Source organism: Argiope bruennichi, chromosome 10, assembly GCF_947563725.1.
Source record: "Argiope bruennichi chromosome 10, qqArgBrue1.1, whole genome shotgun sequence".
In the NCBI taxonomy this organism is placed as follows: Eukaryota; Metazoa; Arthropoda; class Arachnida; order Araneae; family Araneidae; genus Argiope; species Argiope bruennichi.
This window is the reverse complement of record NC_079160.1, coordinates 105,734,222-105,752,292: the sequence shown is the minus strand read 5'-3', so window position 1 is coordinate 105,752,292 and position 18,071 is coordinate 105,734,222. Positions and strand designations below refer to the sequence as shown.

The following is an 18,071-nucleotide window of genomic DNA, read 5'->3' as shown; positions in this document are numbered from 1 at the left end:
ACGTTAAAAGAATATGGAAGTAGAAAAATTCGTGTATAAAAATTAACCTAAATTTAGAAATTTGGAATACATTTTTTCAAATAATAAAATAAATAAAACAGAAGCATGACTAAACAAAAGAGAAAAAAAAAATGAGTGATATTTGTGGAATTCTGTCTCCAGCATGCGCAGAGCAAATGTTTACTCATAGGAAGAATGAAAATGTTCAATAACCCAAGTTTCAATTCCAGCCAGTCTCATTCGAGTCGATCCTTCTATCACTATCGATTCTATCGTGAATGTGTATGTTATATATGTTTTCGTGTTAATTGCAATTCACCATATTAAATATTCACGGCTTCAGATTTATGCAGACTCATGGATAAATTTTTAAGCGAAAGTAAGCGAGCTATAGTCGATAGTCAAGCATCAACAAGTAAACAGACGAGAGTGGTTCCGAAAATAAAATCAAGAAAATATTCTCAAGAATACTGTACTGAAGTAAATCAAGAAGAAAGGCCCCTGTGTATCATTTGCTCAAAATTGTTGGACGCAGACAGCATGAAACCTAATAAACTTAAAAGACATTTGGAAACGCTTCATAGTGAGTACGTCAACAAACCCAGAGAATTCTTCGAATTAAAACTAAAATCATATAAAAAGCAAAAATCATTTTTTAAAGAAACTTTGTCTGTGAATAAAAAAGCTTTAATTGTATCTTACGAAGTTTCATATAAAATAGCCAGGTGTAAAAAGACCTCACACCATTGGTGAAAAACTTATTTTGCCAGCAGCAATTGAGATTGTAGAAGTTAAGTTTGGAGATAATTTTTCAAAACAATTGCAGTCCATACATCTTTCAAATGATACTGTTGCTCGTCGATTGGTGATATAGCTGAAGATGTACAGTGTCAGCTTTTCTCGAAGTTGCGTCGCAAATTGTTTTCAATACAGCTTGATGAAGCAACAAATATAATAAAGAAGCTCATTTAATTGCCTACGTTTGATTTTGTGATAATAGTCAGTAGTAGAAGAATACCTTTCTGCAAACCAATAGAACTTAAAACAACAGCGCTTAATTATTTGCTGTTTTAAATGATTTTATGAACGAGGCAAACACAGAATGGAAAAATTGCGTCGGAATAGGCACCGATGGTGCTCGTCCGCAAGATTCCAAGGTATACAAGCACTTGTAAAAAAAAAAACTCGCCCCAGTGCGTTTGGACACATTGCATGATCCACAGAGAATCTTTGGCTGGTGAAAGAAATGAGTCCTGGTCTGAATACTGTGTTAACTACGGTTGTAAATTATATAAAAATGAGACCCCTGAAATCGAGAATCTTTTCCGCACTTTGTAAAGACATGGGTTCAGTAAATTCAGGGTTACTATTTTATTGCGAGGCAAGATAGATATCACGGGGAAAATTTTTGCAACGTGTTTATGAATTAAAAGAAGAAATCTTCATTTTTCCTAGAAGAAGAAAACAGACCGGATGCCGACAATTTTCGCGATGGTTTATTTGTGATGAAATTGAGCTACTTGGTCGACATATTCGAGAAATTAAATAACTTGAATCCTCAACTCCAAGGAGCAAATACACTTATGTTGGATACGAATAATAAAGGTAATGCTTTTTGTAGAAAATAGGAATTGTAATAATTGTGGAACAAGAATTTAGAAATTTAAAGCAAAAAAAAACCTAACAATGTTTGCAAATGAGGATGATTGTATTAAAATTTACAAGCCTGACGAAGAACATGTAAAAGTTGTTTTTGTAACCATTGAAAATCATTTAGCCATGCTGACAAAGAATTTTAAAAAGTATTTTCTTGCTGACGACAAACTGATAGCAAGTTACGAGTGGAATAGGGATCCATTTCATAAAACTCCCGAAGGACTCTCAATGGATGTTGAAGAAAAATTCATAGACTTCACGACAAGTGGGGAAACTAAAAGACAATTTAGTAATAAATCACTATTTGAATTTTGGGCAGGAGTAGAGGATGCTTTTTCTTTACTAAAAACAATGGCATTTCGCATTCTATTACCATTTTCAACACCATACCTTTGTGAAACTGGATTTTCTGCTGTGGCTTCTTTGAAGACAAAATATAGATCTCGACTAAATATGGAAACAGAACTGAGAGTGGCTATTTCTAATATTAAGCCTTCCTTTGAAAAACTTTGCTCTGCAAGACAGGCCCAAAGAAGTCACTAATAATTATTAAATTTGTTTTTAATTTAGTATGTTTTTATTTAGTAAGTTTTTTTTTATTTTAATAAGTTATTAAATATGTCGAAATGTATTTTGCTTTCCATGTGTACGTGTGCTTTCCTTTCAGTCAGTTAATCAATTTTTTTAAATAATATTTTCTCTTGGATATTCTCGTCCCCCTCCTCTTGTGTGCTCGCGCCCCACTAGGGGGGCGCGCCCCACAGGTTGAGAATCGCTGTGTTAATGTTAATTACGTTCTGTCTCTGTGTAGCGTTTTAAGTCACATTTCCGTTATTGTTCCTTTATAAGAAACATATTACTTCAAGTTAAAGAATCAAGTGTTCAATAATTTTTTGTATATCTTTATCATCTAATATTACTGAAAGGAATTTGCATCCAAAAGCTTATAATAAGATATTTTCTGCTGGTAAGATAAATAAATTGAAAATAATTTTTTTTTTATTAAGAAGGTTTCCTTACTTTCCTGAGAAGACAATTCGAAATTGTATCAAATTAAATTATGTCTTCCATCATTTCAACTTTGGCGGTCATATTTACATTTACGATTAGCGTAGAATTACTAAAAGCGTAGAATACGTCAAATTTCAGAACAACCAATCTAAATTGCCGTCTAAGGTGTTTAGAGATGTCTATGTGCAATTACTAATTTTACAACCGAAATATAAAATTTAGAGGCATTTTTTTTGTTCTTATAAAAGATTAAAAAAATTTGCTGCTATGTAAATGTAAAAAAATTCGAAATCTTATTTCGGAAAACAATTAAACAGGTGACAAAATGATGCATTGAAAAAATGATGGAAATAATTCTTACCGTTTTCCCTATTTAACTAAAGAAAATTTCTGAAGAAACATTTAATGTATTTTAACTATTCTGTAATTTCTTCTTTCATACAAAGACAGAATGTTCCATTGCTATATTTAATTAACACGATTAGCATGACGTATCATATCACTGTGATTAATTTTGAAGAATTATGAACACTTTTTAAAATTAAAAATAGATTGTTAAGTTTTTTGAGAAATTATCCACTGATTTTGAAGAAGAAAGGAATGATAGTCATAAGGCACTAAAAATAGGTTAAGATTGTTTTTTTTATTAAAACTTTGAAAAAATAATAGCTAATTTTTTCGGTATCCAGAGGAATTTACAAAGCATCACACTGGTGATTTTTACATTTAAAAACATGCTATTGGTGTCACGTTTAGACGCTAATAATACATGTATGGAATCTTCTTTCCTATCTTGATTGAAATGTTTCTCATTTGAAATCGAAATGCTTTTCTCTTCTAAATAGTGATCTTGTTTACAGTTTACAGAATCATATGTTTCAAGAAACCCGGTTAAATGTTCATTTTTCTAAAAGTATAAAAAACTTTTTATGCTAACAGAAAAAAAGTCATCTACAGAATAAAATTAATATGAATATGTTTCAAGAAACGATCGAGCCGACGACAAATAATTTTTTCTTATGTTATCGATTACAAATAAGTTAATTTGACGTGTGCATTTTTTTAATTTCAAAATTCCCATCGGTAAATGTCTCACATAGAAATTCTAAATATATAGGACATAAAATATTTTTTATCTTGTATTCTGTGAGGCATAGCAATCATAAAAACAGTTTTGAATAGATAATGACTTAGAGAAAATGCAAATGTGATATTACGCAGCTGTTAGGCTACAATCATATTTATAAGAAAACAATTTTATTTAACATATTTTTAATTAATGTGAAGAAATATTTAATATTATAAAATAATATTGGAACTATATGTTTGTTGAAATGCATAGTAACATAAACAAATGATTTCAACAAATAATGCAATTAAATAATATATGGCAACTTTTGATTATTTAGCGAATGGAAAACCCCCCAAAGGAGGACATATCAGTAAGTAATCATTTCTATAATAATAATAATAATACATTATAATACATATTATAGTACATTATAATACATAATATTATATGCAATAATAATAGTATAAAAAATAAATTGTATTATATTTTTAAGTATTTTTGCAGATAAACAAATAATTTTAAATTAAAAATAAAAAGAATTTTCCCAAAAATTTAAAAAAGTAAATACTTTATAAATCTTTTTCAATATTCGAACTATTTCAAAAATAGAAATAATTAAAACATTTCTAATACTTTTTACAAATGAATTTGTATGTGAAATCGTTTCTGAAGCTTCAAACTGATTACAGAGAGAAAAAAGCTTCCTTTTTTTAATCTTGAGAGAACACTTCCATTTTTTTTTTTTTTTTTTTTTTTTTGTCTTGAAAGAAAATTTTTATTTTTTTAAACGAAAATGGCTGCTATTATATAATGCGCAATATGGATTCATTGATAGAAAACATTAAGAAAAAAATTAATTTCTAGTCCATCTGCATAGCAATCATTAAAGTAATATCGAAGAGAAAATTTAAAAAGTTTCTTGAAGTAAATGCCATTTTGTAAATCATAATTTAATTTCATGGTGAAAAAAATATTTTTAGTAATTTCATGTATTTATATAGATTTATTTAATAATAGTAAATAAATACAATTCAAAATACATTAGATATGACATATATAATATTCAGAAAAAATAACTTCTATATATTGTATGTATTGACTAAATGAGGGAACTGATTTTTTTTAGATGGTAGACTAAGATGGAGAGGTATGTAATACTTTTCATACTAAGAATAGTGTAATTTTAATAATGAAATGTAATAATAATAATGTAATGAAATAATAATTTCAATAATGTAAAGCAATAAGTTTAAAATATAAAGCAAGAAAAATATTATTATTTATCAGAAATATAAACTAATATTTTGCATTCTATAGGTTCTATAAAAAAAAATACGATATAAAAAATTTGCAATAAAAATTTATTCAGAATATAAATGATAAAAATTTATTTAACAAATTTCACAACAAAGCTTTGCTTTTAAGATCAATTGCAATGATGTAATATTTAAGCCCTACTTAAGGTATATCTTATTCAACCTTCTGACTACTAATTCGCCTAAATGGCCTTTCTTATATGCAAACTACCACAAGACGACCGAATTTCCGAAACGTTTATTTCCTTTATATACGTTTATACCTTTACATACGTTTATTTCCTTTTCCTCTTTTTAAGAGGGTCATAAAATGATGCGAAGCAATCTTAATCCTCTTGAAAATGGTTGCTTGTATCCCACTGTCATTATTGATTGATTTCTCCACCAAGTATTCGTGGGCAGATGCTCATTTTAAATTAAGTTTTTTTCTTCATAACTACAAAACGTTTTTGTTGAACTGCCTGGAATTCGAACAATTTTAGATCAAAAAGAAATTAATAAGATATTGGTGAACTTCTGTCACTATGTGAAATTTTAATTAGTGCTGTATTTCACTTTTCGCGAAAGAATTAAAATTTTAATAATTATTTTTCTTAAAATAAAAATTTATCTAATTATAGGAGAAACATAGATAAAGACATATGAAACTAATTTATTAATTAATGAGATATTTTAAAACAGAAATTCTAAATTTTTTAAACATCATAAATTTATTTAAATTCTATTTTAATCTTAATGGAATTAAATAATAAAATTTGCAAGAAAACAATTTCATTAAATAGTGTACGTAATTAAAATTATGAATCGGTTATTTCTTACAGATAAACTTGGAAAGAGATGCAAGTAATAACATTCAGGGAACGAATTAATTTAAAAATAGAAATATTGAAATGATTAATAAGGTCTAAATTAGTGAAATTAGTAGACCAATTATTAATCTAAATTTTGCATTATCTATGAAATTAATAACATATTTATATTATAGAACTGGATACATATAATTAAAATGATGAAAACAAATAATTATTTGCAAATAAATCATTGAGATGACATAAAAAATAATATATACAAAAACTAAGTACTTTAGAAATGAAAAATTGAGATGACTTTTATGGTTTTAATCAGTTTATAATGTAAGAAAATTATTTAAAAAAATTTGCAATTGCTGGGGTACATATAATATGTATTTGCTATCTCTTTATTCACAAAATCACACTAAAATTTGTTACTTATCAGAAGAGCGTCTGGTGTAAATTCTTGATTTTGAGATTTCGAAGATGTTATTTATCTTGCTAAAAATTTTAATGAATTAATAAATATTTTTTAAATATTTTACTAATTTGAGAATTTAGAATAAGATTTTCTTATTCAGCAAGCCCAAACATTTAATAAAATTATGCCAAATAAATTTAAGCTATATATATTTTTTTTAAATTGTAATAATTACTTTGTTGTATACTTTCGGGAAGATAATAGTTCCGTCTATAACGTTTTGATTTTCTATATTAAAAATCATTAATAAGCTGTTATCTGCATTCTAACACTTAAGGAATACCACATGAATGGAAATTAAAATATAAGCCTCTTGATTAATAGCTTTCAATTATTAATGTTGAAATACAATTCAGAAGAAGCTAAAATATATACCATGCTCTCTCTATGCCGATTTTAGAAATCACATTTGCCCTTTCATGGCTAACAAAGAAATAAATGGAGTCCAGTTTCATAACACTCTGTCCAGATAATTGGTCAGGAATCTTTTGAAATATTTGTTTCCAAATTTCTTTCCAATTTACTTGAGTGAGAAATAAATTAAATACAATTATAAATTAACTAATTAAGTTAACTATATCGTTTTTTTAACTGGCTGAATTAATAAAAAAATTCGTATTTTTTAGAGGTAATTTTCGAATGTTATACAAATGAAAAATATATTTAAAAAAAATGACAAAGTTTTTCAAAGAAACAAATGGTAAAATAATTGTTTTCATTTCGCCATTTTGAAAACAATTTTTAGCAAAACGCAATTGATTTTTAAATTTTAACCTTATGCCATCTACAGACCATCCTACAGGTATATTTTACCAGAATACTTATTACTGTATATCATTGTATTTAATTTTGAATGTTGTATACATATATTAAATTAACATTGGGATCTTTTCTACTTTTTACTATCAAATTTTATATAAAAATAAAATAAGAAGAAGGTTAAAACAAAAATGATCCAAACACATCTATTAATTTTTTTTGGTACCTGACGAAGTAAAATTTGGTTGTAAAATATTACATAAATGTGTTATATTTCCAACATCTTCCAATCTGTTACAAAAAAATGGCAAGTAAGACAAACTAAAGAAGAATAGAAAAAAAAATTGATCAAAAAATTGTCGATGAACTTTTTATATCACAAAATGATGTTGTAAATAATGAGTTATGCCTCAAACATATTGTGACTGGTTTCAAATTTGTGTCTTGTAATACATGTATACAGCCCTTTTGCTCCACTTGTTTCAAACATTTGATTTTAGTCTAGAAGTTTATTGTCTTTCTGTGCAGTGACAACATCTTTCGATGTAAGAATTGCAGTTTCTCATTTAATTCGTATTAATTAGAAAAATATTTCAGATTACTTTAATGAAGTGAACCGTTTTTTGACATAATGCTTTTATAAAAGACTAAAAATTAACAAATTATTCACATTAAAATATTATCTATTTTTAATAAATGGAGTACAATGTTTGAAATGTCTAAAATGTCTAAATAAATATCACATACAGATAATCCATTTATAATGAAAATAAATTGTAAGTTTTGATTTTCTGTTGTTTCATAAGGAGTAGAAATCATTAATTTTATAACGGATATAAACATGTAAATAAATAAATGATAGAAATCATTTATTAAATAGTATATATGTGGAAATATTTAATAATAAGAAATAATCATTGAAATAAATAAATGATCCATAATAGTTAGAGGAAATTATTTAAAGAAAGAACAACCGTAAATAATATGTGACATCTTATATTTATTTAGGACGTACAAGAAGCCCAAAAGTTGATGAAGAAAGTAAGTGATCATTTTAAAAATAAAACGAAAAAACTTGATGTAAATATTTAAAATATAAAAATATAAACGAATTTTTAAATTTTTAAACAAGATGCATGAGTAATTTAAAAAAGAATTTTATAAAATATGTTTTTTTAATTTCCACAAATTGCGTGAAATGAAATATTATATAAATTGCATGAAATTATCAAATTATGTTTAAACATAAATGCTTAAATGATTTTTAATAAATTATGCAACAAAATTTACATGCGAAAATCAAGAGTAAGGAATTGCATTCCTTCGTAGTCAGATAGCTTGCATTTTTGTTTTAAAAAATTCTAAATTCTAGCCTTTAAATAGCAACTTATTCATTTGAATTCATAGACACTATAAATAAAAAAATGCAATTTTATGTTGATTCATATAACGTAACATTTATTAAACTAATATTGAAAAGATAGTGACAAAAATACACTTTGTCATTCAGTAATTCATAGTTTATTTCCTTGATAATAAATAGAATTTAATCATTTTTCAATATGGCAAAATATGTTATATATTTAGTTCATTAATGGAATGAAAAAAATGTATTATTTTAAGTAAAAGTAAATTTTCGGATAATAAAATTTTCGGAAAGAAAGATAAAATAATCGCCGACAAAATGATAATTTATTAAAGTTATAATATCAAAAAAATGTTATATCAATAAGGAATATAAGTAAATAACGTGTAATAACTTGTTACATTTAGGTCTTGAAAAAGAACCAAAAGGTAAGTTAATAATATTCATAACAATATGAAACGATGGCTTTAAAATATAAAATACAAACTCATGTTATCATTTCATATGCTTTATGATGTAAAATATGAAGTAAACATTTGTAATCAAATATTTGGTTAAGAACATAAATAAATAAACATTTGTATGAAATTTCTTAACAAATGTTACGATCGATTGCAAAAAAAAAATATTATCCAAAATAAAAATCTTTCATATTAATTTATTATATAAATAAATATTTATTGCAAAAGAATAAGGTATATTCTCATTATTATTCATTATTTAAGAATAAATAGTATTACACTTTTATTTTTTTCTGTCCAATTTGCATGAAATCAAATTATTTTTATCAGAAATATTGGATCTCATTCCTACATATTTAGAAGTAAAGCACATTTGCACACACACACACACACACACACACACACACACACACACACACACACACACATATATATATATATATATATATATATATATATATATATATATATATATATATATATATATATATATATATATATATATATATATATATATATATATATATATATATATATATATATATTCTTTCTTTATCAAACGACAATAACAGAAATTTGATTAGCAAAATTATCGTATTAAAGAAAGTCAATGATCAATTGCCATTTTGAATTGTAGAAAAATTAATTAGAAAAAAAAGAGGTTTTAGAATTTTTTTTAAAGTTGAAATATAAATACGGAATATATAAAGTACTTCTAATAATGGTGAGAAAATAATGCTATGCAGTCAATCCCTCTTTTATGAGCTAGATAGTGACCATATAAAAGAAATCTCACAAAAAATTCCAAAACTAATAATATTTATATCAAATTTTATAGCTATTGATAGCTACATTTTAACAATAGAAAAAAAAGCTTATGCAGTGAATGGGGGCTGAAAAGCTGAAAAAAATGTCTCACTTAGAAAATATGTGGACGATTTACGAAATAACAAGAAAGAGCTTCCGAAACAAAAACAATTATTAAACTGCACATAAAACCTTTTTTTAAATTTAATTTCTTATTTTAAGCATTAAAAATGTTCAAAATACACATAATTCAATAAAACTCGTTATAATCTAAAATGCGTATCTTCTTGTGGCGCACTGGTTCAAAATCATTTTCATCATTTGAAGATATTGGGGTTGATTTATCTTTGGAATATATTACTTATTTTATTTTGGAATATTGGAGTTAGTTTACGTACATACATTGTATACTATACGCATTGTATTTGTGCCAGTATAACATTGATAAAAAAAAACATTACAACGGTGCTATAATTCCTACAAAAATTTCTCATGCTGCATTAAATAGACATACAAAATAAATCGCTCAAACATAAAATCACTTAAAAAAGTACTCACCCCATAAAAACAAGTTTGATTGTATATTGAAAGAAATCACCAATTCTATATTCTATGAAATATATTCTATATTAAAATAATAAAACAAACATTTATTTGCAGTTAAACCTGAAAAAGAACGTAAGTAGCAATAATTACCTTACTAAGTATTTTAAGAATGCAAAAATTGAACTGACAATTATGATTTAAATTAAATAATCAGAAAAGAAATATAATATTTGGAACTCTGATTTATTATTTCTTGGCTTATATCTTGTAATAAACTGTAAGCTTATTAAAAGGATGCTGTGATTTTATAAATTTAAAAAATTCTAAAAAATGAAGCTGAAAATGTCAATGGATAAATAATGATTTTAGATGAACTCCTTTATTAATTTGAAAGTTTCAAATTAGATGTTATTATTTCAGTAAAAAATTCTGTATAATATAAATTACACTTATGTATTTTATGTTATAAAATTTTGATTTATTTTAATTAAAATTGTAATAATTAATTTTTGTATATTTTTTGGCGAAATAAGCGTTTAATCAAACATTTTATTACTTATTTCGACATGCAGTAATTATTGAACCTTTACCTACGTTCTAAAGCTTAGGATAAGATTTCTACAATATGAAGGGTAATTCAAAATACTTGGTTGGAAGTATTAAATTATTTATGTGAAACATGTTATGACATGAGAAAAAAACTCATAATATATTTCTTAGACAAATTTTTGATCAGAAATAAGAACGGTATATCGGCGGAACTTTCCAAGTTTCAGAAAAATAGGCCTAGATATTTGGCATCTGATAAAAGAAAATTTGGAAAGGAAATAATCCTATGCAATTTTGTAATTCGAACTTTATTTAAATGGTCTAACATTCCAATGATAAATTTTACCAAATATTCTTAACTTGGTATATAAGATATGAAAACTTTTTATTAACTTAATATTTATGCACATTTTTCAATAAACAATAAATTCCTTGCTTGCTTAATGTTCGGTAATTCTGACATTTTATAGATGGCTTCAAATTTATAATTTGTCGTGCATATATGGAACTGTTTGAACCCTCTTGTTTCAGACCTCTCCTTCAATTTAAATATTCTTCTGTTTCTTTTTGAACCTCTACTTTTTGAACGATGACCATAACTTTTGTAATCTTACAATGTAATAGGTGTCTTCCTGTCTGTATTCCTAACAATCTGAGAAATTTTAAGAATATGTAAATGAAGCTAACTGTTTTCTAAACAACATTACTAGGATTGCGTTTTAATAAAATACTGAAACCATAATAAATTGTTTATTTTCAAAGATTATTTATTTTAAACGAACCGCAGAAATTTTTTAAAGCAACAAGAGTTCCTATAATTAATAATGAAATAGTGAAATGGATTATTTTTTACAGCTAAACCTGAAAAGATGCGTAAGTAATAACATTTATGCAAACTATGTATTTTAAACATGAAAAATTGAAGTGAATATTATGGTTAAAATTAATTTAAGAAAGAAAAAATAATATTGTAAAATAATTCATAAAACTGTGTATGTTCTAAAAATAATTAAATGAATTATACTTTGCAATTAAACATTAAAAGAAACGTAAATAATAATATTTATTCATACTATGTATTTTGAACATGAAAAATTGAAGTGAATATTATGGTTAAAATTAATTTAAGAAAGAAAAAAATAATATTGTAAAATAATTCATAAAACTGTGTATGTTCTAAAAATAATTAAATGAATTATACTTTGCAATTAAACATGAAAAGAAACGTAAATAATAATATTTATTCATACTATGTATTTTAAACATGAAAAATTGAAGTGAATATTATGGTTAAAATTAATTTAAGAAAGAAAAAAATAATATTGTAAAATAATTCATAAAACTGTGTATGTTCTAAAAATAATCAAATGGATTATACTTTGCAATTAAACATGAAAAGAAATGTAAATAATAATATTTATTCATACTATGTATTTTGAACATGAAAAATTGAAGTGAATATTATGATCAAAATTAAGTTAAGAAAGAAGAAAACATAATATAATTAAATAATTTCAGAAAGCTTTATATGTTCTAAAAATAATGAAACGAATTATTCTTTGCAGCTAAAGAAAACAAATGTAAGAAATGATATTTAAAAATTGAAATGGATATTATAATTTATATTAATTTAGGAAAGAAGAAAAAAATATAATTAAATAATTTAATAAAACTTTATATGCTCTAAACATAATGAAATGGATCATTCTTTGCAGCTAAACCTGAAAAGACAGGTAAATAAAAATGTTTGTGCAATTATATATTTTAAACATGAAAAATTGAAATGGTTAAATTATTATGGTTAAAAATAATTTAAGAAAGAATAAAAAGTAATTTAGAATCCACTTGCATTATCTTTGGTGCTTAGATCATGACGTTGTTATTTCTTTTACTCTAAAAAGCACTCAAAATTGTAATTCATGATATAAACTTTTGATATAAACCGTTAATTTTGAAATTTAAAAAAAAAATTGCTTATCTAGAAAAAGGTGTAATGAATAAATAAGGATTTTTTAAAATTATTTTCTATTATTTTTCTATTATTTCTATTATTTTGTATTATTTTTTCTATTTTTTAGTTCATATTTTAATTTAGAAAATCCAAATACTTAATCATTTAAAATTGTTAAAGTTTAGACAAATTTTTCTTAAAAGTTAAGTAATAGTTTTGTTGCATTTTTTTTGGCTTGAAAAAAGGCTAATTTAATATTTCTTATTGATTTATTTTAACAATTAAAATGTAATTTTGTTTTATATTCTAAAGTTTAAGGTATGATATTAATCGCATGTAAGATAAAATAAAGTACTCCCCATTAATAATATTAGTTTATGTGTATGAGCACATTTGAACACATAGCCAAATCATATCATATACTTTTTCTGTTCAATTTTAGCAGCCCCATTCGAGTTTTTTTTACAAACACAGAATCATATTATGTCAGAATACTTAGTCTAATTAGTTAATAAGATCAACTTTCCACGAATTTATTTCCAACTTTTTATATTTTTAAAATGAAAATCACAGACTATGTTGGATTTTTTTTTATTTATGTCATGAAGATATGAAAAAATTTCGAAATTTAAAATGAATAAATAATATAAAAACATAAGCAAAATTCATCATAAAAAGAATGATTACCCTTTTACTTATTTGGATACTAATTAAATTGTTTATTTTTTTTAATTTCAATTTTATTTCGTTGACAGATCATGTCATTTATAAAGTTTAATAAAGAACTTAATATGTATCAGACCATTGCGCTTAGTTTCGAAGTATGAATTAAAATATAATATAGAAATAATTTTGATTTTTTTCCCTAGATCTTCATAAATAGCTACATTTATTAAGTTGATATTGAATAGACACTTATAAATTAAAGTATACACCAAAAAACATATTCTAGGGTTGCATTGTTGACATTCCGCATTCTCTGAAAATATGTCATGTTATGAATCTTTTGCAATTCACTAAATATATTAGGATATAAATACAAAATAATTAACGATGAATAATAATAAATTAATAATGAATTATATTTGTACAGAACTTCAACAAACACTGTACAAGCGAGAGTGATTCCATTGGTTTCCCTTCCATATTATTTAGACAGTTTCCATATCTCTTTTCCTTGAAAAATATATAAAAATGCTTTCAATTTGATATCATGTATTCAGGTTTTATTCAAAATAATAATTAATAAATTAGTTCTCATTTTTGATATTCCATCGAATATCTCGATTGTTAAACTAAAATCAAATACAAATTCCAGTAAAAAAGACACAAAAGCAACGATATTACGAAATTCGTTGCCATATTTTATGAAAATCGCAAAATATTTTAATTAAAAACACATGTTATGAACTAGTATGAATAATACAAGCTAACGTTGTTGATGAAAAATATTTAAACTTGGAAAGAAATTAATGTTGAATATATAGTAATAATAATTTAAAAAAGCTTCAACACGCAAAGCAGGATATGAAAGTAAAATAGTTTTGTCTCTTTAGAAGATTGCTCAGTAAATAAAAGTCAAATGATTTTGCATTTCACTATTTTTATGAAATGAAATAAAAAAAATATAGGACCAAATAATATATTTAAATTTTTATTTTTTTATCAGATAAGCCAAGAAGGCCCCTAGGAAGTAAGTAATTTTATTTAGAATAAAATAAAAAATAATTAATATAAAAATACATCATAAACACGGATATTGTCATTTTAAGTAATTTAATATGTAAGAAAAAGAATGCGAATTGAAATCAAAATTTATAATTTGCTTTCATTTATGAAATTATAAGCAATGCTTTTTTAATGAATGAATGTATTTAAAGTATCTACGAATCAATTATTTGTATTAACACTCATATTAATAAAGGTAACTTTCAATTATCAAAAATAATACCAAAGAAGGAAAAACTAAATAAATCTACTTACTTGAAAGTAATGATATTGCATATAAAATGAAAAACTAAATAAATCTACTTACTTGAAAGTAATGATATTGCATATAAAATGAAAAACTAAATAAATCTACTTACTTGAAAGTAATGATATTGCATATAAAATGAAAAACTAAATAAATCTACTTACTTGAAAGTAATGATATTGCATATAAAATGAAAAACTAAATAAATCTACTTACTTGAAAGTAATGATATTGCATATAAAATGAAAAACTAAATAAATCTACTTACTTGAAAGTAATGATATTGCATATAATTTCTATGACTATATATTTATTTTTATACATGTAAACTTTGACTGCAGATTTATAGATTAAAATTAAGTACAATTTATGATTTCTCATAAAAAAATTCATATATTTACATAAAAGTATTTGCCCATATTCTTCCAAATTTTAAAGCAAAAGAAAAAAATTTCAATTTAAGATAAATTTAAAAAATATATATATAAATGTTATTTGAACATAACATCTTATGTTATATTCGTAAATATAAATAAATAGAAAAAAAACCATAATGTTCGATTACTATTTTTACAAAGAAATGTATGGTTGAGTGAAAATTACTTCACATATATTTGATTCTGCGAAAAATGTTATATCTATTATTGATATTTATGCAATATTAATTTTTGAAACTACTCTCCCATGATAATAAGAGTAATGTAAGTGCAATTTGTGCCTCGATGGCTGATAAATTCTTTAAAATGTATTTCCAAATACCTCATTCTGTTAATGCAAAAACACATGATTTCAAAATATGAAAATATTGAAATTTTTTTACGAAACTTGAAGCACGGAATATGTCGTTTCTGGATACCAAACCTATAAGAATCTATATGCTTTTTAGTAATTAGCAAATATGGTTGAAAGATATTTTGATATTTTATTTGCTGATCTTTAAAACAAAATATATTTTAGAAATTTGGAATAGTTTTCTGCTCATATTGCCCTCTGACCATCACTGTCATGGACAGATGTGTTGGTTATACAAAAATAAGTTACCATTTTTAATTGTCTTTAGGTAGAATAATCTGTATGTAATTCAATATAACGATAAACAGCCGAAATCTATAACTCTCAGAATTCCACCAGACAAAATCTCCAAAAGTCAATATTTCATAATAATCCTAAACCGGTGATATTTTTATCTAATTCCGATCCTTTATTTTAATTTCATTAAATTCCAATTTTGACAATATTATTGCACGTTGTAATGAAGTCTTCATCATTAAAAGTAAACTGATATATGAGAAATAATATCACATCAACTTAGATACCTCGCAAAAGAAATCTAGAAATAAAATTTGAAAACACTGAAAATGCGCAAATGTGTTTTTAAATAAAATACTTATGCTGAAAAATGTAATAATGTTAAAAAAATTTTATTGGTACTAAAATAAATTATTAATAGACAATATATTTTTTTAAATATTTTAATTCATTCAAAGGTTCAAACGAATTATTATTTATTTCAATAGTTTGCTTATGCTTCTTGAATATTATTGAATGAATGTTTTTTCTTCTGAATAAAATAATTTAATGACTACTTTAAATAGTAATCAGTTTGTAAAAAATGCATTTCCAGGAGAAGATATTGAAACTAAGAAATAAAATGTTGAATTAGTCAAACTGCATTTTTCAAATTTTATTCTTTGGTGTTAAGTTGATAAGTGGTGTTAATTAGTGCAACTGGTGACGATTAGGTATGTAACAAAAGTGGCATTAAACCGGTAATAAGTTCATAATTAAAATAAAAAAGAGAATTTAAATAGTTGACAAAGGATTAGCCATTCAAAAAAATGAAAAAAAAATAAAGAAAGGAAAATATAAATGTATTTATTGACTCAGTCTAAGATATAGTCCATGATCAGAAACAAAGAGTTCGTTTTGCAATTTTTGTTCTTATACTCACAAGATATTGTCCACTTTTAACAGAGCTTGCATACTCTTGAAGGGATCAGGCGATGGTAGAATCCCATTTAAAGTTTACAACTGATAAAAAAAAAACATTAATTCTTTAATTATTAAGAGGAATGCAAAATTGCTATTAAATTTGCCACAAAATATAACCAATAAAAAGTCCTTTTAGGTAGCTTTAAGAATCCAAGATAGCTTGGATTTTTTTTAAAAATTATTTGATAGAATTCGGAAAATATTTTGTTGAGGTTTAATAATTATTTTTTTAGATTTTATTCTTGAAGTCAATGTTAAGTATGCAGTTCCTGTTCAAAAAATTAATTGTGGCTACGAAATAACAACAAAAATGCATCAAATTAGTATATTGATTTCCAAAGTGCTGACTCTTGCATCATTTTTTACTTATCTGACATCATAAAACAAGTAATTAAAATCAAGAATTTGGCTGCACTAATGCATTATTAAAATAAATGAAAAAATGTTGTTTCCATTTACAGCAGATTCTTTCTCGTTTACCAATTATTAACAAAATTTCATATACGTTATCTTTTTTTTATAACAACGTTTGTGTCTGCAATTTCTTGATTAGTTCATGAAATAATTCCATACATTAGAAATATTAATAAGCAGTGGAGATAAAAATCATTTTTAGTTAATATTTTCGTATCACCTAAATACTTTGATAACAATTAATTAATTTTTTCCCTTTTCGTAAAATTAGTTGAAATATCCAAATCTAATGTGTTGTAAATAAAATTTTTCATTTACTTTCATATACAAAGAGATAGCGTACTATTTACAAAAGGAATGCGAAGTATTTTTTTTCAATAGCGTAAATCTGTCTGTCAACGTATGATGGTACAAAATCACCCTCAATTATCAATAATCTTTACATTCTTAATCATCTTAATGTCAATTAATAATATAATTGATATTTTAGATGGGTTAGATTTTTCTACATGGATGGAAGGTAAGTGTTATTCGTTTACTATAAATGGTACCAATTCTTTCATAAATGTTATAATTTCTTACTAAAGATAAGCAATTTTTCATGAACGGAATTTCTTGTTATCCTTTTGATTAACTCTTAGTACTATAGTAAAAAAATAATCTGTTCTGCAAAATTCATTAATTTACATTTGCAGAAATATTAAGAATTAATTATTAATAAATGATAAGTCTTCTTTGATGCAAATATTTTTACAACTGTTTAAAAATATTAATGAAGCATCAGTATATAAGTTAATGGTTCAGAAGTTAATATGTGTGTAGATTGCACTTTTAAAGGCATATACATAAAAAAGCGCTTCACGATTCTTTATGTCATCAAGGTAAAAAAGTTGAAACACTGGACATTAGAAACAATTCCCTGGC

At 24.4% G+C, this 18,071-nt stretch overlaps 1 protein-coding gene across 1 annotated transcript in view; it reads left to right on the top strand.

Annotated features, from left to right (window-relative positions):
• The window catches only part of LOC129987695 (collagen alpha-2(V) chain-like), a 170,000-nt gene that overhangs the window by 94,233 nt on the left and 57,696 nt on the right, over positions 1 to 18,071 (top strand). Inside the window, exons 59-67 of the mRNA XM_056095646.1 lie at positions 4,077 to 4,109; positions 4,866 to 4,886; positions 8,095 to 8,127; positions 8,860 to 8,880; positions 10,381 to 10,398; positions 11,671 to 11,688; positions 12,531 to 12,548; positions 14,436 to 14,459; positions 17,638 to 17,667. Of these exons, the coding sequence (XP_055951621.1) occupies positions 4,077 to 4,109; positions 4,866 to 4,886; positions 8,095 to 8,127; positions 8,860 to 8,880; positions 10,381 to 10,398; positions 11,671 to 11,688; positions 12,531 to 12,548; positions 14,436 to 14,459; positions 17,638 to 17,667 (216 nt within the window). The remainder of the gene's footprint in view (positions 1 to 4,076; positions 4,110 to 4,865; positions 4,887 to 8,094; positions 8,128 to 8,859; positions 8,881 to 10,380; positions 10,399 to 11,670; positions 11,689 to 12,530; positions 12,549 to 14,435; positions 14,460 to 17,637; positions 17,668 to 18,071) is intronic.